Source organism: Elgaria multicarinata, chromosome 10, assembly GCF_023053635.1.
Source record: "Elgaria multicarinata webbii isolate HBS135686 ecotype San Diego chromosome 10, rElgMul1.1.pri, whole genome shotgun sequence".
NCBI classification, from domain to species: domain Eukaryota; kingdom Metazoa; phylum Chordata; class Lepidosauria; order Squamata; family Anguidae; genus Elgaria; species Elgaria multicarinata.
Genome location: NC_086180.1, coordinates 19,273,886 through 19,297,370, shown reverse-complemented (window position 1 = coordinate 19,297,370; position 23,485 = coordinate 19,273,886). Strand labels below are relative to the sequence as shown.

The window sequence follows — 23,485 nt, the reverse complement described above, 5'->3', positions numbered from 1 at the left end:
CCACATAATGTAGAAGAAAGTCTCAAAGGGACTTTGATTTATCCAGCAAGACATTTTTATATCTTCTTGGTAGTGTCCAATGTTAGTTCTGATAAGTGTAAAGCCATTAAAATGAATGAGGCTTAAGTTAGTCACAACTAAAGTCTATTGATACTACACTCTTATTTGAAGAACTGCATTGAAAAAATGAACCTCAAGTTGGCAACAACAACCCACGATCGTCACCCACTTGACTGTTGTACTACTTACTTGTTCTTCATTTTGTGTGTGATTCAAACTTGGAGGACTCAGCATTTTTTTCAATTCATGGACATAAAAGTTGCTTTCCTGGATTCTGCAGCCAATTTTGCAATTTACCTGCATTTGTAAACAAGGGATTAAATCGACAACAGAAAAGGCATACTCACCACCCATCCAAATACAAAAGCAAAACGTTATAAATCAGCAGCAACAGTAAAATGAAGACTTTGCTCCAAGTTCAACCAAAATTACCTCCAAGAAGGAACATGAGAGATCTGCTGCAAAACAGCAGATTGCTTTGTACTGAGCCCAACAAGTTAGTAACTGGCAAACTAGGAAGACACTTGTGGGGTCTCACTTTGCAATGAATTAATTTTGGCCTACTTCTTCAAAATGACATGCTTTTGTTTGGTAAGAATGCTTCACTAATTGGAGCAGTGGCAGCTTTTCATGTAAACACAGCAAAATGCAGAAAGAACTGGCAAGATATCAGAAATTACATGCCATGCCAATAGTATCTTACATAGAAAGCCACAAATGTGGCTCATCACCAGCATTTCAACCCCACCCCAAGAACTCCTGGTGGCAGCCGGTGGAGTCATGGAGTCTCTTCACGCAATGCTAGTGATTCACAGGGAGAACTTCTTTCCAAACCATGGCCGCCATTTTAAGCAGTATCTTCTTGGCTCTTCTGTAGACCAGCTCGTTTGTGCTATGGTGCAGCTATGTTTATTAGCGGTGAAGGTGGACTACTTTGTTCCCATCCTGACTTGGCCATTCTGGTGAGTCCTAGGATGGCTGAGGAGAATGCCACACAGCAGGGCTGGGGAGCCTTTTATCTGCTGAAGGTCACATTCCCTCAGGGGTAATCTGCTGAGGGTTAGAAGCCAGCAGCACTGCACAAGGCCAAAGCCAAAAGTGGGCAGGGCTGCACCCTTTTCTGTCACTTCCTGCCACCCCCTTCTCTCTGACAGATCTCTCTTGCAGAGGTCTGAACTGATTTCTCAAAGCGGGCTTTTGAAATTAGGTGAAGGGCTTCGACCCTAGGTTTGCAGGTTGCCCACATGTCATAGAGATTCAGGATGTGGTTCTCAGCCACCTTTAGGAAGGGAAGGCAATTGTAGAGGAAGAGCCTAGCAAATATTCCATCAATCCTATATTTAGGCAGTATTGTATATCTTTCTTATAATCCCTCATGCCTTTGGTTCAAAGGTTTCTAACCTACCTCATACAGCATCTGCAGGACTTGAAGAGGGTAAGTGAAGTGATCTAGCTCTTCTAAAGATCTCAGATGTTTTACAATAGAAGATACCTTGACACTGACGAGCCATTGATACAAGCCCACTAGATCTTTGAAGAAGGCGACCTCTAGATTAGACCACAGAGATCCTATAAGGAGAGCAGAAAGTTATATATGGTGATCTTACACAGACTGCACAATTCTCATGGTAGACGTGTATCTCCTTTTGTGTCACTGTGGTTTGAAATTAAATTAACCGCAGAGAAGGTAGTAATGAAATGCATTTTTAGACTTGGCATCATATATAGGAATGAGTGACCCAAAGACTGCATCCATGAACAGGATTGCACTGATATTCTAACTGCAGTTTTTGATACGTTTGGTGGCAGAATTGATTTGAGGATAATTTACCAATGAACTATATATTCCCTGCTTCCCTCTCCCAAGAAAAACACGGCTATGATGGCCAGGTGCCCTGCGGCTACAGACATAGGCCTCATTCAGAAGACACCTTCAATCACAGCTTTAACCACGGTAGTTAAGCCAGAAAGCCGGGCTGTGTTCAGAGGACACCATAAGCCATGACTTTAACCATGGCTTTTTGCCTTATTCACCATGGTTAATGCCATGGTTTAAGGTGTCTTCTGAACACAGCCCAGCTTTCTGGCTTAACCACCATGGTTAAAACTGTGATTTAAGGTGTCTTCTGAACAGGGTCATTGTGGCACAGTCTGACCCCAGTCACTGACCAGAGGATCAAAGGATGCTGGGAAGTTGTGCCTCTGCTCTCCGAGCAAAAATTTCAGAATTACAGTATCCACAGACTATTTTAGGAAATTCCGTTTTTCTGGAGGTGTTCCGCCTTCTAGTGCAACATTTTAAATAGCATGCAGATAAAATAAGGATTCCCTTCCCCCATCCCTTCATATTCCAGATTGCTGGAAGACCCTTTTTGGCATCAATTTCTTTTCTTTGGCAGGACTGTTTCACTGAAGTCACCCAATCATCCGTCTCCTACTGAACCTGCCTTACCAAGAATTTGCTTGCCTTTCTGTGGAAGGCAACAGATGGCTTCTGCTAGTTGACTAAGGAGATAATCCGACTTGATATCCTGCCTCTGTACGAGGATGGGTATGATGAGGAAGACTCTGAGTCTTTCAGGAGAGGCAAAAGAGTCAGAAAATGAAGGGAGAGACTGCAGGAGCTTCTTAAGAGCATTTATCACCTTGAACAGGAAAAAGAAGAAGAATAGAACAGCTGTGAAAGGTTGACTTTACTGCAGTAGGATCAGTTCACTAAAATGAGGGAAACTGTACTTCCTGTTATTTTTGGCAAGAGCAGCCAAGGCCTCCCAGGAGCCCATAGCTCACCATACTATGGATAGTAGCATCCTCCACCAGAAATGGGACAGCAAAAATGGCAAAATTAAAAAAACCAGTAGGAGAATATTTCAATCTTCTGGGACCCTCTGTTGTTGACTTGGAAATTGCCACATTCTTCAACAAAGGAACTTCAAAGGGAGATTCCACTGTGAAATTGCTGATTTATAACTTATCAAAAAGTTTGATTCTATGGCATCATTAACTTTTATTACAGCTTTTTGAAAGCAGAATAAAGGGGGAAAGCGCAGGAGACGTCCTAGAAGTCAATGATGTCATGTAAAAGACCCGCAAAGTTCTGTGAGTGACCAATCACAAGCGTGAAATAAATCACTCATGTAGAGAAGGTCTTCGCTTTACCTGCTTGGTCAGAGAAACAAATGAAGCAATTCAGGGTTTCCTTTTTGGCTGCTTCTTCCTTGGTAGCTATTTTGCAATTTGCTTGCCTATATTTCTCCTCCTTTCTTTTGATCTGTCCACTTCTCCAGCTGATTTTCTCAGGTGCCAGTCCTGTCCCTTGAGAACTGCTGTCCCAAAACAAACCCAATACTCTCTTGTATCCCCACATGATAGTGGGAACTGTAGCTGTAGTGGGCTTCCATATAAACTTCTTGTAGCCTTAAGAGCTTGCCTTCTCTTAATTATTTGCTTGGAAACCACTGCCTTAGGACAAAAATTCAGTCTGAAATTTCACTGTCACATCTTACCACTGTGAAGAGTTTGGGCTTAGCAGTGATCTTCTCACAGAAAAGAAACACAGCTGACATATCCACATCTGCAACTGTCCAAGATGTTCTGAAATGTTTCTCACTACTGGAAAGAAAAAAACACCTGATCAAAATCACAACACTTTCCCTTGATTGTGAAAACGGGCCTGTTCAGATGACACTTCAGGCTCTGTAGTTAGCAAAACTGTGGTTCTCTGGGGTTAGCACTAGCCACAAGCCATGCTGTTGCACACAACACTTTAAGCCACGTTTAGAGCCACTAATCCTGCTGCAGACGGTCCGACTGTGGTGAGTGAGTGAGCAGGTTTTAGAAAAATGCATCGCACAAGACACCTTAACCCTTGCTGCTTAACCCAAAGCCTTAACCAGCAGGGTTTAAGGTGTTTTCTGAACAGGCCCAATATTTGGTTAATTTTGGCTGTGATGACCACAAGAATGTAGAAGTCAGTGGAGCCTTTCTGCAACTATCAGCCTGGTCTTCAGAGCTGACTGTTACACACACACCCCTCTACCAGCCTTGCTCTGCAGTTCCTCCCCGGTTTATAAACCACTTAAGGGAATCGATTGGTCCTCAAAGGAGCGCCATTTACCTCTTTTCCAGAAAGCTTCCATTGATGCAAGCCACTGATGAGAAGATCAAGTTGACATCCCTGTTTGTTGAAAGAGAATCAAGTGGTCTTTCAGCCTTTGCACTGAGAATTAATCTGGACTCGCAACGGAAGTTAAAGTGCGCACTACATTAAAATCATAGCATACACCTGGTCCTCATTATTTTGTTTACTTTAATGTACATGTGCAGGGGCCTGATCCAGATCAGGACCACCATGTGTGGGTTGGGGAAGTTCAAACACCTTTAAAGCTCTGAGGCCCAGGAACAGAAAACTATGGTAACTCACTAGGCTAGACCTTAAACTCAGAACATCAAATTTCCAGGATTCTCTGACAGGTGGCATTCCCCTCACTAAAGGGAATGCAGCTGCAGAAATCCAGCGCAGTGGTGGTAGCAGTACTTACTGTTCCATGTTCTGCCAGCATTTTGAATCCACGTTAGATAGCCACTTGCTGACCTTTTCTTCCTCCACTCTGGCAAGCGTTCGGTTTAAATTTGCATACGAATTCTGTACAAAACAAAGAAAAACAGGAAATTGATCTCAAAGCCTTAAGAAAACATTTTCTCTGGCTATCTGTGATTGAGCCAGGGCCCCAGCCAGGGAATTTGTGAGTAAATGTGTCTCCTTGCATGTGTGCGATGCCACCAAAACAATGTAGAAATTACAGCATTAGGAACCCATAAAGAGAAACGTTGGCTTTAAAAACACACTACAAAAAGATAAGGCGGCCTTGTGCGTCTTTCCAGGAAGCCAATTCTGAGTACAAAAAAGGCCCAGTTGTCTTCACTTGAAATGCACTCCTGCTGGAAGTAGACTGCATTTCCCCAGAACTGGGTGCATTTAGTAGCTGGGCAAATGCATGTCTACCCTCAGACCACCGTTCCCCAATCTGGCGCCCTCTAGGCATTTTCGACTTCAATTCCCATCAGCCCCAGCCAGAATGGCCAATGGTCAAGAATGATGGGAGCTGTAGCCTAAAACATTTGGAGGGCACCAGGTTCGGGAAGTTTGCCTCAGAAACTGTGATTCGGAATGTATCTGGATGGACGCCTCTTGGATGTTGCCTGTTATGTGAACAGCATACATCGACCGATTTCCATACATCTATTGATATATGAACAGTTTAATTCTGGGGCTAGACATTCCTCTTCTGTCCCAGTTCAGTGCGGAAGCACCGATTCAGACTTTTAAAAAAACTATGATGGAGAACCGTTGTGTAGGAACTGAAAAGGAAGGAAAGGAACCTCTCGTGCAAGCACTGAGTCATTACTGACTCTTGGAGGGATGCCAGCTTTCGCTGACGTTTTCTTGGCAGGCCTTATAGCGGGGTGGTTTGCCGTAGCCTTCCCTGGCCATGATTAGCCGATTCAGACTTTTAAAAAAACTATGATGGAGAACCGTTGTGTAGGAACTGAAAACCACAGTATTATTTCTTTAAAATAATACTGTGGCTATGGGGTGGTATATAAATGTAATAAATAAATAAATACATAAAAGGGAGCATCATGTGAAGGACAAAATATGTCTGAGATGCCAATTTGCTAATTGGATAGCCAATAAGACATTCATTTCAGAACCCTGGATACACCTCTGGCTTGTGCAGGGGGAGCAGAACCAGCATTAAGGGTAGGCATTAAGGGGAGGACTCACACCCTAGCAGGGGCCGACTTACAAGAGCCTCTTGACCTGCTCCCTCTCTTCACTATTGCTACCTGCTTGTTCACCTGCCTCTCACTCTGGCACACTTGCTCCCTGGCTCTCTGCCTGTCAAGCAAGCAAGTGGTAGCAATAAGAGCTGGTGTGGTGTAGTGGCTAGAGTGTTGGACTGGGAGTCGGGAGATCCAAGTTCTAGTCCCCACTCGGCCATGGAAGCTCACTGGGTGATTTTGGGCCAGTCACAGCCTCTCAGCCCAACCTACCTCACAGGGTTGTTGTTGTGAGGATAGAAACGGAGAGGAGAAGGATTTATGTACACCACTTTGGGTTCCTTGGAGGAAAAAAGTGGGATATAAACGTATAAAATAAAATAAGTGATGAGAAAGAGGATCAATAAGAAGCTAGTGACAATGGCGGTAAGAAGGTAGGCCCACTGTGGGATGGCACATATTTGAGGGTGCCCAAGGGCCCCCCAAAACCTAGAGCCAGCACTGGAAGACAGACAGCAATGTCTAGCTGTTAAAAAAGCAATACGTATTCTGGCAGGCCTATCCAGTGAAATTTTAGAATGTTTTTAGGATGTTTTAATCATGTATGCTATGTTTTAATGTGTTTTATATTCACTGGTGAATATCCAAGTGGAGAGGTGGGTAAGATAATAATAATAATAATAATAATAATAATAATAATAATAATAATAATAATAATAATAATCCACTAGCCAAGGAAATCAGTTCCATTTCTCCAATGGCAAGGTCAAGTTTGGAAGCAATCAAAGGGAGCTTTGGGTAGTATCCGATGTTCGTCCCGCATAGAGTAGAACCATTGCAATGAATGAAACAAGTTAGTCACAACTAACTTAAGTCCCATTCATCATTTCAATGGGTCTACTCTACGTAGGATTAACAGTGGATACTCTCCTTTGTCTTTTTGTAATAACTATGCACAAGAAACCACAACCAGAATCCTGGCATTTGGTATTATGAGCTATATTCCTGAAAGAATACCCCAAATTTTGCTTACCTTTTCCTTTAAAAGCAGCACAATACTTTGGTTCTCTCCAGCAATGATCTTAACCTCTTCTTCCGAAGCACTTCCTTATGTGACAGATAGTAAAGAAGGTGAGTATTCAATGAGCCACCCTATATCTTTAGAAAGTCTTCTGCATAAACGTTCGACTAGGAAATCTAGCAAAGTTACATAGAGCTGGGAGGGAGCTCACACTGACCCTGTTGAGATGACACTCTAAGCTACAGTGGTTAAGCATTTGAGCTAAACATTATGGCTTAGCGCATTGTGTGAACCATTCCTAACCATGGTGGGTGCCTAACCATGGTTTAAACATGCTCACGAACCATTTGCTGCAAAAGGGCTAGCGGCCTAACCATGGCGTGTTGTCTGCAAAAGGCCCACCATTCCATTGGAATAACTTATTGGAACCACGCTACACTGTAAATGCACCCTGCATACGATTACGGGTTTCTCACTCCAGTCCTATCCCTGATAGATCTATCCCCATCCCCAGGATACTGTTTGCTTGAATTCTACCAGAATTTGCTTGCTTTCTACCTGAATCCAAAGTTCAGCTTGTAGCGATAAGAAGCACCATTTACCTCGGTTGAATTGTTTGCCATTCACAGTCAAGCCAAGAGGAAGGGGTATCTGTCGGTCACAGTTATCTTCCTGTCCAAGCTGCCCTTCTGCTCCTCGGCCGAAAGAGTAGACTTCCCCCAGGTCTGGGACATAGACAAGAGTGTGCCACCTGTTCACAGAATTCAAAGTCAATTATATGGAAATATCATTGGCTCAACCAGGCCCTCACAAACTTAAACCGCCTCCTTTGTCCACAAGGGTGTTGCTATGTTTTCTGTTCTTTCCTTAGTGCTGTGGATATTTTCTCCTTGACACAATAAAACAACCTTTTCTCAAACTGATGTCTGTGACGTAACAAACCTTTACTCTAGGCTCGTCGCACAAACCCTCCTCAGGCCAAGCGCCACCAGTTGAAAACCTGAGGGAGGGTTAATTAATACCTTTCCCCTAGCTATGAGGGAAACAGGTTTAATACCAGATCTGCTCTAAATGTACTGTGGGTATAATATGGGGTAGGTGTTTAATAACTGTAAGGCAGGTAAATAATGCCAAGCTGACACGCAGTATTTAGTAGCTAACAAAATAATAAGTTTATTGTAATTTAAAGGCTTTAAATAAAAATATAATACTTTCAATTTTGCTTAATCTAAACTCTCTACACACCAACCACCTCTATCTCTTTACACCAATCCTAAATTCTTAGAATCTAAACTCTTCTTACTTTACAAATAAAAACCACAAGAAAACAAAACCTAAAAACACTCTCCTCCACAACTCCTAACACACTCCTTATATTCTCCTCTTTCCCCTATTACCTCATAAACCACACTCACTCAGTTCTAACATTCCCTACTTACTAGAATTACCAATCCAGACATGTACAATATAATCAATTGTGGGGGTAATGCCACAATATTCTCCAGAGGTCTTGAGGTACAACTCCCATCATCCCCAGCCAGCATTTTGCAGTCCAGATGGATCTGGAGGGCACCAGGTTGGGGGAAAGCTGCTATAAAACATTTGGAAGGACCCGGCGATTTCTTACCTTCCACAAGCCACTTGAGACACCCGAGCCCCAAACAGCTCCGCCACCAGACGTGGGTAGAGCTCGTTGCGTGTCGCGTTGTGGCCAAGCTGTCCGTGGCTGCCAGCTCCAAAGGTACAGACTAGTCCGTCCTTGGTGGGGAAGAGCCAAAAACATGTCATGCTTCAGCGCAAACATTTCATGCTATGGGGCAGAGGGCAAGAAACGTGTATAAGGTTGTGGGATGGGGGGAACAGCTACGGCGGCATCCTCTGCATTAAACCACTGCCACCAAACTTTTGCACCAAAGAAATGCAAATCCTTTGCCAAGGGACGTGGAAAGTGGCATCTTGTATACATGATGCATGTTAATGCTTTATTCTTCTCCTACTAAGTCACGGGGAGACCATGAAGTTATGTGGGGAGAGGCCAAGAGATTAAACAAATCCTTGATAGTTTGACATCCTGTTTTGCTCCTCTCTGGCCTCTGAAATTTCAGAAATGTGGGGGGAAAGGCAATGAAAACCAAAGACGAAGGAGTCACAAAAGCTCAAGAAACAGCGTTCACTAGCACTCGAAAAAAAGAAGGAAATTTGCTCTTGGAGATAAGGAAATTCAAAAAGAACATATAGCAGCTCCTGAAGAAGGAGGTACTCCCTCCAAAATGAATAGAGCTTAATAAATTTGCTTTTTGTTTGCCTCCTCTTCCGTCTCTGAAATTTCACCAGACATCGCCCACCCACTTTCGACCCTATCTTCACAGCCTTGAAGGCTACAATCCTGATTTGTTCTTCCTGTCATTTTTTTTTAAAGAAGAAGAAAGGAATTGTAGAGATGCTGAATTCTGCACAAACTGGCAGATTCTGAGCAGGAGCGGAATTACAGGATAAACACAATCCTAGATATGATAAAAAGTGGAATGGCATTTATTCCCTCGAAATTAGAATCCCTGGGCCATGCACTGAATCTGAAGGTGAACTGGATATTTAAAAACACATGATGTCATGATCACTTCCTTTCCCCAGTAATATCTGGTGACACAACATTATCATAGAATCATAGAATAGTAGAGTTGGAAGGGGCCTACAAGGCCATCGAGTCCAACCCCCTGCTCAATGCAGGAATCCATCCTAAAGCATCCCTGACAGATGCTTGTCCAGCTGCCTCTTGAAGGCCTCTAGTGTGGGAGAGCCCACAACCTCCCTAGGTAACTGGTTCCATTGTCGCACTGCTCTAACAGTCAGGAAGTTTTTCCTAATGTCCAGCTGGAATCTGGCTTCCTTTAACTTGAGCCCGTTATTCCGTGTCCTGCACTCTGGGAGGATGCCCCTCCTAACCAGTGATGGATCCACGTCATGCATTGTGTGATGCCAGAATTCACAGGAGGAGGATGGAAAGAAACACAGAATGACAGCCGCGCCGTCTCTCTTGTAAGTTTCATTCTGGCCTGAGCAGCGGCAGGCATAAGTGAAACGAATGGAAGTGGTTATGCCCAACACATAATCAACCTATGGAACTCACTGCTGCAGAATGTAATGATGGACGCGGGCATAAAATGGCTTCTTTAAAAAGCTCTCAGAGAAAGAGGACGTATAACACTTTATAAAGAAGAAATACTAAACCGAATTTAAAAAGAAACAAGCAGGCAAACCTTTGAGAGAACTGCAGTGTGCTCTCCGCCACATGAAATGAACGCTGTCATCTTATGCTCTAAAGCCTTCACACATGTAGGGATGTATCTCCCTGAAAAGAGAATGAAAAGTAAAATATATCCACATTGAGGAGTTGTTAATAGAGCCCATAAAAACAACAAAAGACCATAAAATAACTCCTCATCACACAGCTAGAAATGATTTATTTATTTGCATATATTACAGTAGGGGATTCCCTGTGCCTGCTCAAATAAGTGTTTGCATTCTGTACTTAGAACACACGGTTGTATCTGAAGACTATGTTGATTTTTAAAAGCCCAAACAGAACAGTAAATGAGTTTACAATCTTCCTTTGTAAAGATTTTTCCAATTCTGCATTGTTCGATAGCTCGGCTGAATCTTACATGGCAAAACGGTAGAAGCACTCGCCCCCAAGTGGCAAAAAATATCACAGTTTCAAGGCCCGAAATCTGCAGTTGTACCTCCCTTTCACCAGGGGAGGACACATTTGGATCTATGTCATATCTGTCTATGAAATCGCTATAATCAGAGGGAATGATTCAGTTATGTCATTGGGAGACTATTGTAAACAAGGCTGATAGGCAACAAAGAGTTATAAAATCAAAAGAGCCACGCTGGATCAGACCAAGGGTCCAACTAGTCCAGCATTCTGTTGACACATCTGGAGGGCAGGCTGGACTGGATGGACCAACATTTTACGAGTATGTCTTCGATAGCTATGCCCCCACATTTACCGCACTTCTGCTCACCTTCTGTGTCTCCGAGGCCCAGTTGTCCGAAATCATTCTTTCCCCAAGAATAGACGTCCCCAAACACAGAGAGGGCCAGGCTGTGAGATGATCCAGCTGCAATCTTGGCCAAAGGAAGGCCTACAAGCTCACACACCAGCTGCGGTTCCTTAACGGAGTTGAAGTCGGTTCCCACTCCAAGCTGGCCATGTTCATTCTGACCCCAGGCGAAGAGCTCTCCTCCTTAACATGACATACAAAAGGAAGTTCAATCGTTGTATACGCACCTTTTTTAAAAAATGTAGCCACACAGGTTTACATCTGTTGGTTTTAGTATGGGACAGGCTCTTTTTGCAGTGCTGGCCTGTGCACTCACACTCATCGCAAGCTCCCAGTGCGCCCTCCAGACCCTTCTGGATCCCTTTCTCTCTCCTCTATGTTGTGGTAACTGGGGTGGGAAAAAGTCATGGGGGTGGAGGAGATGAGTGCAATGGCCACGGTGGCAGGGACAAAGGGTCGTGCTGGCAGCAGGGAAGACATTTTCGGTAGGGTAGGAAGGAAGAAGTGAGTTTGAAAGGAATTCCGGGGAGGAGGAGGAAGCATGAAATAAAAAAGAAAATCCAAGCAAGGGTGAGGAATGAAAGAGAGAATCCAACAAGTGGTGGAGTGGGAAATGAGAGAATTCAAGCGAGGGGCAATAAAAGAGAATTCAAGCAAGGGGCAATAAAAGAGAATCCAACAAGTGGTGGAATGGGAAATGAAAGAATTCAAGCGAGGGGCAATAAAAGAGAATTCAAGCAAGGGGCAATAAAAGAGAATCCAACAAGTGGTGGAATGGGAAATGAAAGAATTCAAGCGAGGGGCAATAAAAGAGAATTTAACAAAGTGGGACCCAGAAAAAGAGAGAATTCTGATATTAAATGCCCGAAGGCCCAAATGACCATGGGACAAATGCACCCTCAGGACCAAAAACAAAATAACAAAGGTGCCCACTGGGCCAAAACAGTTACCTACCCCTGGTCAAGGATATCTATGTTCCAAAACACACAAACAAATGGCTGTATGAAAGATGCTTAATACCTTTTGAAAGTGCCAGGGAATGATGGTCGCCACATGCAATTTGAATGATTCGCCTGTCTCCCAGTTCTTTCAGCAGTCTGTTTATAACAACAAAAATGGACACAATTAAGGTTAATCAAACATTCACATTTCTCACGTATGATTTGGGCAAGCGATTCAAGCGTAGAAACAGCCATCTTTTAAATGTGCAGATCACAAAGTCATTCTGTATTTTTATTCTGCTACCAGTATGTCAGGATGAACATGGGAGCAGATGGTCTTAACTCCCTTTTTGCGTTCAGCCATATGCTAATATTTTGTTACAGAATCTGAATTGTTGATGTTTTGGAATAGCTACTGCCTGCCTGCCATACCCCACACTGGCTGCACTGGGAATGAAACTTGGGTGACGCTACTTTGGTTACGTGCTCCTTTAGTAAAAAAACCCAGTGGCCAGAAGACATGGTTCCAAGTACTTTGTGTAGTTTCATATGTAGTTTCATTTGTGGGACTCATTTCAATCCATTATGTATTTCTATGACTTCATTATTATTATTATTATTATTATTATTATTATTATTATTATTATTATTATTATTATCCCGCCTTTTGCCCAATGCTGGGGCCTTAAGGCGGCATTACAAAATTTAAAACATATACATTAAAAACCTATAGAGATTTACAAAAGTTAAAAGTATATTAAACATATTCCAATATTAAAACATTTTAAAAAATTTAAATGACAATTTTAAAAGTTCTAGGCACAGACGGAGGTCCAGATCATTCACCAAAGGCCTGCTGGAACAAAAAAGTCTTTGCCTAGCCTCAGGTGCCAAAAGTCCCTAGCCTCAGGTGCCAAAATAACTTGGCCGGCTATGGCTGTTGTGCACCTTCACTGGGGCAGTGGGGGTGGCGGGGAGGCTATTTACATCTCAGCATTAAGTAGCAAAACGTCTTGGGCTGGTCATGATTAGAAGCATTTGTCAGGTATTCCAAGCCCTCCCACTGAGAAGAGGGGCAACAGAGACTCGCTGTGCAATCCACAAACTCTTTTATTCAGTTCGTATCAGTTTTTCGCACCTGAAGCGACTACGAAGGCTGGCAGCTGCCCTCTGGGCTGAATTAGACAAATACTGCTTTTGGTTAAGAGAGCTACTGAAAGCAGGGCAGTTGCCTTTCTACTAATGGAGGGGTTTCCCACCATGCTCAACCGGCTTTTTCTGGGCTCCGGCCGTCAGGGAGTATCCTCCCAACCCAACTTTGGATAGGCAGCAAATCTAGTGAGACACCTCCCACCTCCTCTCAGCTTCTCCTGCTTAACTGGACAGCAGGTTCTAGCACCTGTCAATGTTGATGCTCCCTGCCCTTCTGACAGAGGCCAGGTTCCCACGACGTAGGGAGGAAATGGTCTCTGAGCTTGGCCCTCCTGGTTGATAAGCCCCTGGAAAAGTTCTTCTCTGACTGTTACAGGGTCTCAGGGAATTTCCTCCCACATTCCCTGTCACAGCTGGGCTTCTTCTAGGTCTGCATCTGAATCAGAGTCAGCAAATTAACCAGGGAGGCTGGGCCCAGAGTGGAAACCTGGCTTTCTATACAAAATTAATGGAATCAGTGCAACCCTAGCTGTTGCATGGCTACTCCTCATCCATGAGCCTTGGAACCTCTGGCACAACGAAACACCGTCCTGCCACCCTCATGTAATCGAAAGTTTCCTACCTTGGCTCTGATTTAACACCTCCAGATGCAATACTGTGCTCAGAAAGTTTCCCTTCTGATGAAAGAATAAGTAGATGAGATTCTTCACAGTCCAGTAAATCCACCCTGGCCTTCTTCTTTAATCTGATGTGCTCTGCAACACAAAGCAAGACAAAGCCTGGTATGATTTTAATGTATCGTGATTTTTTATTACGCATATTTCAATTTGTAAGCAGCTCTAGGAATTCCAGTGAATTGAAATGCTGGTTATCAAAATCAAATCATTATTAAACATATCAATATGATTTTCAAATGTAACAATGCAGTGGCAGGGTTTGTGTGTGTTCCATGATTGCCTCTAGCAAGAGCCAAAATTGATATTGGGCACAGAATTTAGCATGATGAGAACCTTATGGCACAATCCTATGCATGTTGAGACTGAAAAAAGTCCTACAATTCCCATGGCTATGGCTAGCCGGGGAGTTTTTTTTTTCCTGTCTAAACATGCATAGGATTGTGCCTTTAGCTGTCTCTTTCTTTTTTCAATCCACCAGGCTGGATCTGAGGGTGAGGTAAAGCAGTGAGGCTCAACTGGGACCAACTGCCATTTGGCTCCTCCCCTCCAAGAACTGTCTCCCTCCTTGGCCATTACACTTGGTAGGGGGATGTCTACATGCCCTATTTACCCTGTTGTGGCTGCCCAGTGGTGCTGCGTTGTTTACATGATGCAGCCGCCAATTCGCAGCCATGATGGGCTTTTCTCCCCGAAACTGCGCTTTTTGAAAGTGTCCATTTACTGTGACTTCACCCTTTGCTCCGTGGTCATCCATGTTGTCTCTTCATGTATCAGTGGTGGCCTTGGATCAGGTTAAGCAAATGGGTGTTGCTCTGGGAGAAACTGGGGCGTGCTTGACAAGCTGAATGTCTGCCGGTGCTGCAGTTTTTCTGGCCAGACAGTCCCGCTTCCTCCTGTCGTCTAAACTTTCTGTTACTGCCTCGTAGCAGTAATGTTGCGGGAGTTTGGGAGAAATAGATACCAATGCGGCAGCATATAAACACCCCCCTGATCATTACCACAACTATAGAACATTCTAGAAGTAGAACCTGCATTCGCTTCTTTCCCTCTTCGCTTTTGAGTCCCTCTCCCCTCACACCTATTAGATTGACTTCCGCCATTTCGAATTATAAACCACCCTAAGTGCATTGGAACAGAGGCGGTATATAAACTTATTACATCAGAAATAAATGAATAAATAAACTAAGTAAGGAAGCTTCTAGAAAGACAAGGAAAACAAACAATGCCTGGTGAGATATCAGAGGTCAGAGAGCAGGCGGAGAACAACCTCCAGTGGTCAGAAGGCATGGTTCTAGGACCTTATGCAGTTTGTTGTCCTTTCTAATGACACCCAAAATAAGAAAATATATGGGGTGTGTGTGTGTGAACTTAATCCTATGAGTGCTGACCTTTGTGTAGCCAAAACATTAGTTTTATTACACAAGTCTGTGGATAAAGTGACACAAGTTCAAAGGGAACTTGGCTCCAGAAAAGAAACTGAAACTGACCTAACGGTGAAATAAACCTCTCACTGCAGATAACAGAAACTAGGATGTTGATACAGGAGCTTCATATGTCAGAAGCCTCCAAATTTCTGGAGAGTTTCATTTTAAAAACCAAGTGCAGCTTAACAAAAAGGACAAAATGGCCAGTTACGAAAGGAGTGTAAAAACCCAATGAAATTTAAAATGAGTTGTATCACCTCTGGTATCACTGAGGCAAAGAAACAGGACATCTAAAGCAAAGGATCACACATCAAGGGGACTCCAGTGGTGTACCCAATAGTGGTGTACCCAACATTGTATAATGTCCTGTTTTTGTCGGTCCCTGGCCGACGTCTGGTTGGCCACTATGTGAATGGAGTGATGGACTAGATGGACCCTTGGTCTGATCCAGCATCATGACACTTCTTATGTTGTGGTTGGTATTTTTCATGAATCGTTGTGAACTTCCCAGAGAGCTTCGGTAATTGGGGAGTATAGAAATGAAAATCATCATCATCATCATCATCCCAAGTGGAAAGCGACTATGTACAGCAAGAATATGCAACTCCGTGCCCTCTAGATTTTTTTTAGATTACAATATTTATTTATTACATTTCTGTACCACCCAATAGATAAATCTCACTTAAAACCTTACAGCTACAATATAAAATATAATATAAAAGCCATTTATATATAAAAATAATTTAAAATAATCTACAGTGTAAATCACAGGTCAGGCTAAAACCTTATTGTATGCTTTCCAATGCCTGGAAGTAGAGGAAAGTCTTAACATGGTGCTGAAAGGATGACAATGTTGGCACTAGGCAGACCTCAGAGGAGAGTGCTTTACAATTGGAGGGACACCACCGAAAAGGCCCTCTCCCTTGCCATCCTCCGAGCATCCCTCGGAGAAAGCACCTGGAGGAGGCTTCAGGTGATGGTCATACTGTACAGGTAAGGTTCATACCATGCCACATGTGGCTTAAGAGAATTATATTCAAAACAATAGGAGGGCACCAGGTTGCCTACCCCTGATGTACATGGTAACCAATGCCAGGCAGTTAGGGTGAAGCATCATAGAGAAATTGAGACAGAACAACTCTCCCTTAGCCAGATTCCTGCAAACGGTGGCTTTCAAACTGGGAATTCAAGGCTGCGCAGTCATCCAAGGGCATTTCTACATGAGGCTTTTATTCCGCATCTTTACTGGGGCTTCCACTCCCACTTTCTTTGCAGGGTTAAGATCAGCACCTTTTACACGTGCTTCCCCCCACCCCCACCCCCGGGTTTTCGTTCTCTGCCTTTCTATATTTTTCATGATACAGCCACTAGATGGCACTGTGGTATCATGGAATTGCACAATCACACACTATAAATATGCTATTCAGAAAAATACTGCATATTCCATGATCTACCCTGCAATAATGGTTGTAAAGTACAGGGGAGGCCCTGGAGGAGGAGAATGTGTAAAGGACCCACAAACTACAAATACACAATAAAAGCATTGTGTAGAAAGGCTCCTAGTCTAGACTTCTTTAGCTCAGTATTGTTCTATAAATTTTCTACCTTCAGGAATCCTTTCTTGTCTGCCAACGAGCCCCTGTGCATTGTGGGAAATTATGGGGGCACACTAGCGCACAAAGAGCACTTGCTGGCCGTACTGGATAACACCATTTTGATATATGAACTGAGAAAGCACCCTAGAATGTGTTCGTCATTCCTATTCATTAGTAGCTCAGGAAGCAGCCTTACACTAGTCCAGCCTTCCTCAACCTGGAGCGCTCCAGATGTGTTGGACTACAACTCCCAGAATGTCCCAGCCAGCTGGATGGGGCATTCTGGGAGATGCAGTCCAACACATCTGGAGCGCCCCAGGTTGAGGAAGGCTGCACTAGTCAGATAATTTGTCCATTTATCAGTATTGCCTTCTCTGGCAGGTAGCAGTTCTCCAAGCTTTCAGACAGGAAAGAGCCTTTTGGGTCACCTGCTACCTGAACTATGTACCTGGTGATGCCGGGGATTTTACCTTGGGACCCTCCACATGCAAACAGGTGCTCTCCTGCAGCACAAAACAGCCACCTGCTCTCCATATCTTATCGGACTCCATATCCCACTAGCCCACATAGCCACTGGTCAGAGATGATGGGAGTTGTAGTCCAAAACAGATGGAAGGCTGCAATTGCCAGCCATTACTGATTGAGGAACCCCTGATGACAACAGTAGCAAAAATAGGTTTCAAATGGACCAGTCTTTTCAAGCACACTCTTTGGAAAGCCACAAGGGTCCAAAAAAGATGGTCTAGCCCAGAATTACATGAAGCAAGTGAATGAAAGGCTCTTGTGAGCATGATTCCTAACCTTGAGTTGTCCTGTGCTTCAGCATCAGATTTAATTAGGGCTCAGGTCATTCTGCAGAGTGTCTCTACCATAGTTCAAACACTCTGATAGAAAGAAGTAGCAAACAGTCTGCCTTCAGAAGAGGCTTCCTGCTATGTCTCTGCATGAGACTCTGGGCTAGCCTCATTTCAGCCCGAAGGCATGATCAGAACACTCAGAAGCACACGGTCTCGCTTCTTCTGAGGGCAGGGGTGTTTCTTTCTTTTCCACACTCTAAAAGTAAACCTTTTTGGGTACAAGAGTGTGTAGCACACCTCCAACTTTACATCAGAAAGTAATATGCCTCAGCTATTAAACATTTTGGAAACACCCCTCTAGCCTGTACATTCACCCAGGAGAATCCACCATAGCCTACTTGACCCTTTGAGATGTGAAACGCTTCACCAGAGACGTTTTCTGGCTCTCAAGCCAGGAAGGCCCAGGTTGCCCAGGTGGGGGGGGGGGCTGCTAGCAACCCCATGAAACAATCCCGGATAGTCAAGCAAGATTTACAAAGCTTTACAAAGATGCCCTCCAGAGGTACCTCTCCAGCGCCTCCCCCCCCCCCTTTCATTTGAGAATCAGCTACTCACTGGGACGCCTGGTGGGGCTCTGGCACCCTCCGTTCTTCTCCTCTGTTCGTCCAAAAACCACCACCGTCCTGTCTGTCTTCACTATGGCTAGGCAGCCGTTTTTGCAGCTGATCTGGCGGATGCCTCTGGGGTCCTCTCTGGAGAAGCCGGGGTGGTACCCCCCCTGGGGGAACAGCTGCAGCGAGGCTCTGGAGTGCGATGTTGAAGAGGGTGGCGAGTCCGGTTGGAGGTCCACCTGAGCACCCCCTTTACTTCTGGGCATCTGAGCGACCCCCTTACTTCTGGGCATCTGAGCGCCCCTCTTACTTCTGAGGACCCGCCTGGGCATCTTGTAGGTAGGCAGCTGGCTTCAATTGGGGCACCCCAATCCCGGAGGAACAACCCCCCTGTTCCGTGGCAGCAGCCCAAACAACGCACCGGCCCTTCCTCAGTCCTTGCCCCCCAACCGTGCTCTCTCTCTCTCTCTCTGCAAGAGAGAGAGAAAGGACCTTTTGCTCTTCCCAAAAACTGGAGGCGCAAAAGCAAGAGGAGGAAAAGGGCATTCAAGCCTGACAAAACGATGAGCGGCTAAAAGTTTCCTCCTCCTCGAAGTCTGATCGGATCCTATTTCTAGGGCTCGGCGCGGCTCTTTTCAGTTTCCTTTTGCTTGTTTCTCTGCAGGCGCTTTCGAAACGTAGCAGGGCACCCGTGGGGTGGATTGTGGGGGGGGGGCGTGTCTTCAGAGGAAACAGAAAGTGCTGCTGCCGGTACCGCTGCTGGCGAGTAGCAAAGATGCTTTCGTTGTAAAGGGAAAGGGAAGGCTGGGAAGGGAAGCGAAACTTGGCTAGTTGTCACGGCACACCGTAGCCCCAGTGGCGCGGTGACCTCGCATCTGAAGAAACAAACACCGACCCCCCCCCACACACACACACCCCTTCATAAGGCTAGCAAAGGCTGTGGCCGTTTCCAAAGGCGGTGGGGCAGCCGGGTTAAATCGCGTTGCAGCAAAACCGACCAAGAGTCTTGTGGCATCTGAAAGCCTGAACCGATTTATCCTGGCGTCACAGTGCTGCAGCAAGGACATTTCAGGTGCGCAGAGCGCAATCCTGGGGAATGTTGGGAGTTTTAGGGTGTTTTTTTCTGTCTAAACATGTATAGGATCGCACCCTTACCGGAGGGGGGGCACTTTTAAACACCCATTGCATTACATTTGTTGTGAAGCACATATTATGGTGATTTTAGATTGTAAGCCATATGGCAGATTGTCTTGTCTTGTTTTATTCTGTACAGCGCCATGAAAATTGATGGCGCTTTATAAATAAATATTAATATTAATAATAAATTTCACTTCCCCCACACCCCCTACCCCGAAACCATCATTCCATGCTTTACATTCCATGCTCCGACCATGTTACTCCGCTTCTGAAATCTCTTCATTGGCTTCCAATTCACTTCAGAATCCAATATAAACTTCTCCTGTTAACCTTCAAAGCTTTTCACGGTCTAGCTCCTTCCTATCTCTCCTCTCTCATCTCACACTATTGCCCCGCTCGTGCTCTTCGCTCCTCTGATGCCATGTTTCTCGCCTGCCCAAGGGTCTCTACTTCCCTTGCTCGGCTTCGTCCATTCTCTTCTGCTGCCCCTTACGCCTGGAACGCTCTTCCAGAACATTTGAGAACTACAAGTTCAACCGCAGCTTTTAAAGCTCAACTAAAAACTTTTCTTTTTCCTAAAGCTTTTAAAACTTGATGTTGTGCAGACTTCTACTGTTACTTTCTACTGTTAGTTTTACCCTACCCTGTGCCTGCTTACCCTACCCTGTACCTGTTTGCATTCTCTTCCCCTCCTTATTGTTTTACTATGATTTTATTAGATTGTAAGCCTATGCGGCAGGGTCTTGCTATTTACTGTTTTACTCTGTACAGCACCATGTACACTGATGGTGCTATATAAATAAATAATAATAATAATAATAATAATTACAAATACTTCTACATTCCTACTGCTGGAGTCTTGGAATCAACAACTCTTTGAAGGATGTTTGTGTTTTCATTTATGCTGCTTTGTGAATCATCACTATTAAGCTTTACCTGAACATCTGCCTGGATTTTCTACATGTCACCGGGGAAGAGCCTTCAGCGTGGTGGCTCCCCTCCTGTGGAATTCCCTGCCTCTGGAGGTCAAGCAGGTGCCAGCTCTGTACTTCTTTCAGCGCCTCCTGAATACATCTTTATTCCAGGAAGCCTTTCCTTAATGTCCAGCCATAACTCACTGTATTTGCTTCTTTTACAATCTGTTTTAAGTGTTTTATTCTGTTTTTATTTTCATTTTATCTTGTACACCACTCTGAAATTTTCAATGGGGAGCAGTATATAAATATTGTAAATAAATAAATAATAATAAATGTGTATCTATTCCTGCCAAGTGCAGGTAGCACTTAATGCATCTGATGAAACTGGCTCTAGTCCACACACAAATAAATTTGTTAGTCTTTTAGGGTTCCACAAGGCTCTTCATTACACATATAGATGTGTGTGTGTGTAATCTCTCTGTAAGTACTAGTAAATCGGAATATAGCACATATGGCCATATTCCGCAATATTTTTAATACTCTGTAATGTTTAATAATTTTCCCTGATTACCATTGTTATTTTTTTATGGAATTTGAAGTATGTTTTAAGTAGAGGAAATGCCATAAAACATTTCACACTCCTAAGGCTTATTGTTATTTTATAATTGAGGTTGAGGAGCAATTAAAAAGTTTTCAGGTTGGATAAAATGATCAAATCTACGTGTTAGGTTTTAAAGGGAATGAAAGCACGATATGGGAGCTGTTGTTTACCCCAAATACTGCATTTTAAAACGTCATCTTTAAGTGCATTCTTTGTAATAATTTTGTTCTACATACATATAGAGTGTTTCTTATTTTGGGCTGTGTGATTTAGGCATTGGTTGATAAAGAGATTTCATATGTTTAACAAGCAAAACCTAACATTCCAGCAATTTAATAACTCAATGCAGTTTTACAATGCATATTATGTAAGTATATTTAAATACAGATTAAGTTATTGTATGCCAGGAATGTTAACATATTTTAAAACACTTTTGATAAACAAGTCTAAAAACCAATGCCAAAAACACATCACCTAAAAGAAATATATATTTTGGTCAAATTTGTCCAGTTGGGAGGATATAGCAAATCCTTAGAAAACTTCCTGTGTGTTTCTGTTTTCAAAACTTGCTGACAAAACTAGTAGAGAAAAAGCAGCTGATGAATGGATGGGAGAAGGACATTTTTTCTATACATGAACGAACAGAGAATCAAAGTTCCCTTCTAAGAAATTTTGTATTGCCTCTGTACATTCTTAAGATCATGCATAGGGCGCAATATAACTGGTGTTGAACAGAATTTATGAAAGATGATGCTTAAGTACCTCAGCCTCTTTTGCATATAAATAGCCTAAACCAGACTGGTTTATTTCCCCCTAAAAAGTAGAACACGACATTGGGAGAATTGGCAGGGGTGGCAAAGACCTTATTTATTTACTTACAAGATTTAAGAACATAAGAAGGGCCCTGATGCTGGATCAGACCAAGGGTCCATCTAGTCCAGCACTCTGTTCACACAGTGGTTAACCTGTCATTGGCCAGGGATGAACAAGCAGGACATGGTGCAACAGCACCCTCCCGCCCGTGTTCCCCAGCAACTGGTGCACACAGTATTACCTCAAATACCAGAGATAGCAGATAACCATCAGGGCTAGTAGCCATTGATAGCCTTTGCCTACAGGAACTTATCCAACCCCCTTTTAAAGCCATCCAGATTGGTGGCCATCACTACATCTTGTGGTAGTGAGTTCCATAATTTAACTATGCACTGTGTGAAGAAGTACTTCCTCTTATTTGTCCTGGATCTCTCACCAATCAGTTTCATGGGATGACCCCGGGTTCTAATATTTTGAGAGAGGGAGAAAAATGTCTCCCTATCCACATTCTCCATACCATGCCTAATTTTGTACACCTCTATCATGTCTCCCCTTAGCCTCCTTTTTTCCAAGCTAAGCAATCTCAGTGGGTGTAACCTCCCCTCAAAGGGGAGATGCTCCAGCCTCTTAATCATTTTCTGCTATTTTTTCCAGCTCTATATACTTCATAGAACTTTATATACCACTCTACTTCAAAATTCCTGAGCAGTCAATTTTAAATAGAAAGAGTGTGGGAAAAGAATCAAAATACAAGGTTGAAATCTTTAAAATCCTATTACGCTAATAAAACCTAGACCAGTTAGTCAGGGAAGGGCTGTTTAAATAAAAATGTCTACAGCAGCAGCTGAAAACTAACCAATGTTTGGTGCCTGCCTCATCTGATAACCTCAGTGGCCGGCAGGCTGGTAATGAAGAAGACAGTCTTTCAGATAGCCTGGTCGCAAATTGTTTATGGTGTTATACATCAGCAACAAAACCTTAAATCTGGCTTGGAGCAAGTAGGCAGCCAGGGCAGTGTTGTGTTCCTGCCTGTTCCCTCTGGCATTCACATGTGTTGGGAAGCTGACATGAGACACTCTTTCAGTGAGACTTCTTTTATTGAGGAAATCACACAGTAGACAAGCTCAATGGTTACAGAGTCTTCAAAATGGTTAGGAAGCTTTAGGCTCTTTTTTCTGAAACAATCCTTAAGGCAAACACTCAGAGAGGGGGGAGTGAATAGGGTACGCCAATAACAGCTTTGAGCTTCTCCAAGCGCCGCATACGGTGGCACCTCAAAGGGACATGGCCAATCTCCTAAAATTAATTCCCAGGACAGGTTGCTCTGAGCCATCAGAGCCAGGCAGAGAGATCCATCACGCACTTGTCAATCTCAACCTATCACTACTGAGATGACCCCGTTACCAAGACTTCAGGAAAGGTTAAGCCTCAAGCCCAGGAGTCCCATCCTTCTGCTAAGGACTGGGAACTCCCTGCCACTTGTCTGGGCACAAACACAGAATCCACAGCATATGCAAGTCCAAGTCTATGAAAAGCCTCACTACATTTCAAGGCACAGTTCTTAGATATCCAAAGTCCAAATAGCAAAGCGTCCATGTGCAGAGTGTTTTCAGAGTCCCGAGTGGAGATGGAATCCAAAGCAGGAGGGAGGTCAGGCACTGCGTCGAGAGATGAAACCTAGCAAAGCTTTTTCAGCTTTGCACCAGCCTTTAAGGCCTATTCAAAGATGCTTGACAAACAAGTCCTCTGACCTGTAAACCATGCCCACGCGCCAAGAGAGCAAGATGTTACAACCCACTTCGAAGAGCAGACCCCACCTTTTCCAAAACACTCTTAAGTTCCCAGAGAACCAGCCGCTTCAAGGTCAAAACAAAGGAGTGAACCAGCT

General features: G+C 43.8%; 1 protein-coding gene across 1 annotated transcript in view; it reads right to left on the bottom strand.

Moving 5' to 3' along the window:
• LOC134405027 (uncharacterized) overlaps positions 1-23,485 on the bottom strand; it is an 84,310-nt gene that overhangs the window by 22,026 nt on the left and 38,799 nt on the right. The window contains exons 24-38 of the mRNA XM_063136086.1: positions 19,045-19,218; positions 18,134-18,480; positions 13,648-13,780; positions 11,953-12,029; positions 10,894-11,115; positions 10,123-10,214; positions 8,493-8,623; positions 7,468-7,616; positions 6,878-6,951; positions 4,602-4,705; positions 4,178-4,237; positions 3,567-3,672; positions 2,513-2,705; positions 1,466-1,629; positions 250-357 (exon numbers count right to left, since the gene is read on the bottom strand). Of these exons, the coding sequence (XP_062992156.1) occupies positions 250-357; positions 1,466-1,629; positions 2,513-2,705; positions 3,567-3,672; positions 4,178-4,237; positions 4,602-4,705; positions 6,878-6,951; positions 7,468-7,616; positions 8,493-8,623; positions 10,123-10,214; positions 10,894-11,115; positions 11,953-12,029; positions 13,648-13,780; positions 18,134-18,480; positions 19,045-19,218 (2,134 nt within the window). The remainder of the gene's footprint in view (positions 1-249; positions 358-1,465; positions 1,630-2,512; positions 2,706-3,566; positions 3,673-4,177; positions 4,238-4,601; positions 4,706-6,877; positions 6,952-7,467; positions 7,617-8,492; positions 8,624-10,122; positions 10,215-10,893; positions 11,116-11,952; positions 12,030-13,647; positions 13,781-18,133; positions 18,481-19,044; positions 19,219-23,485) is intronic.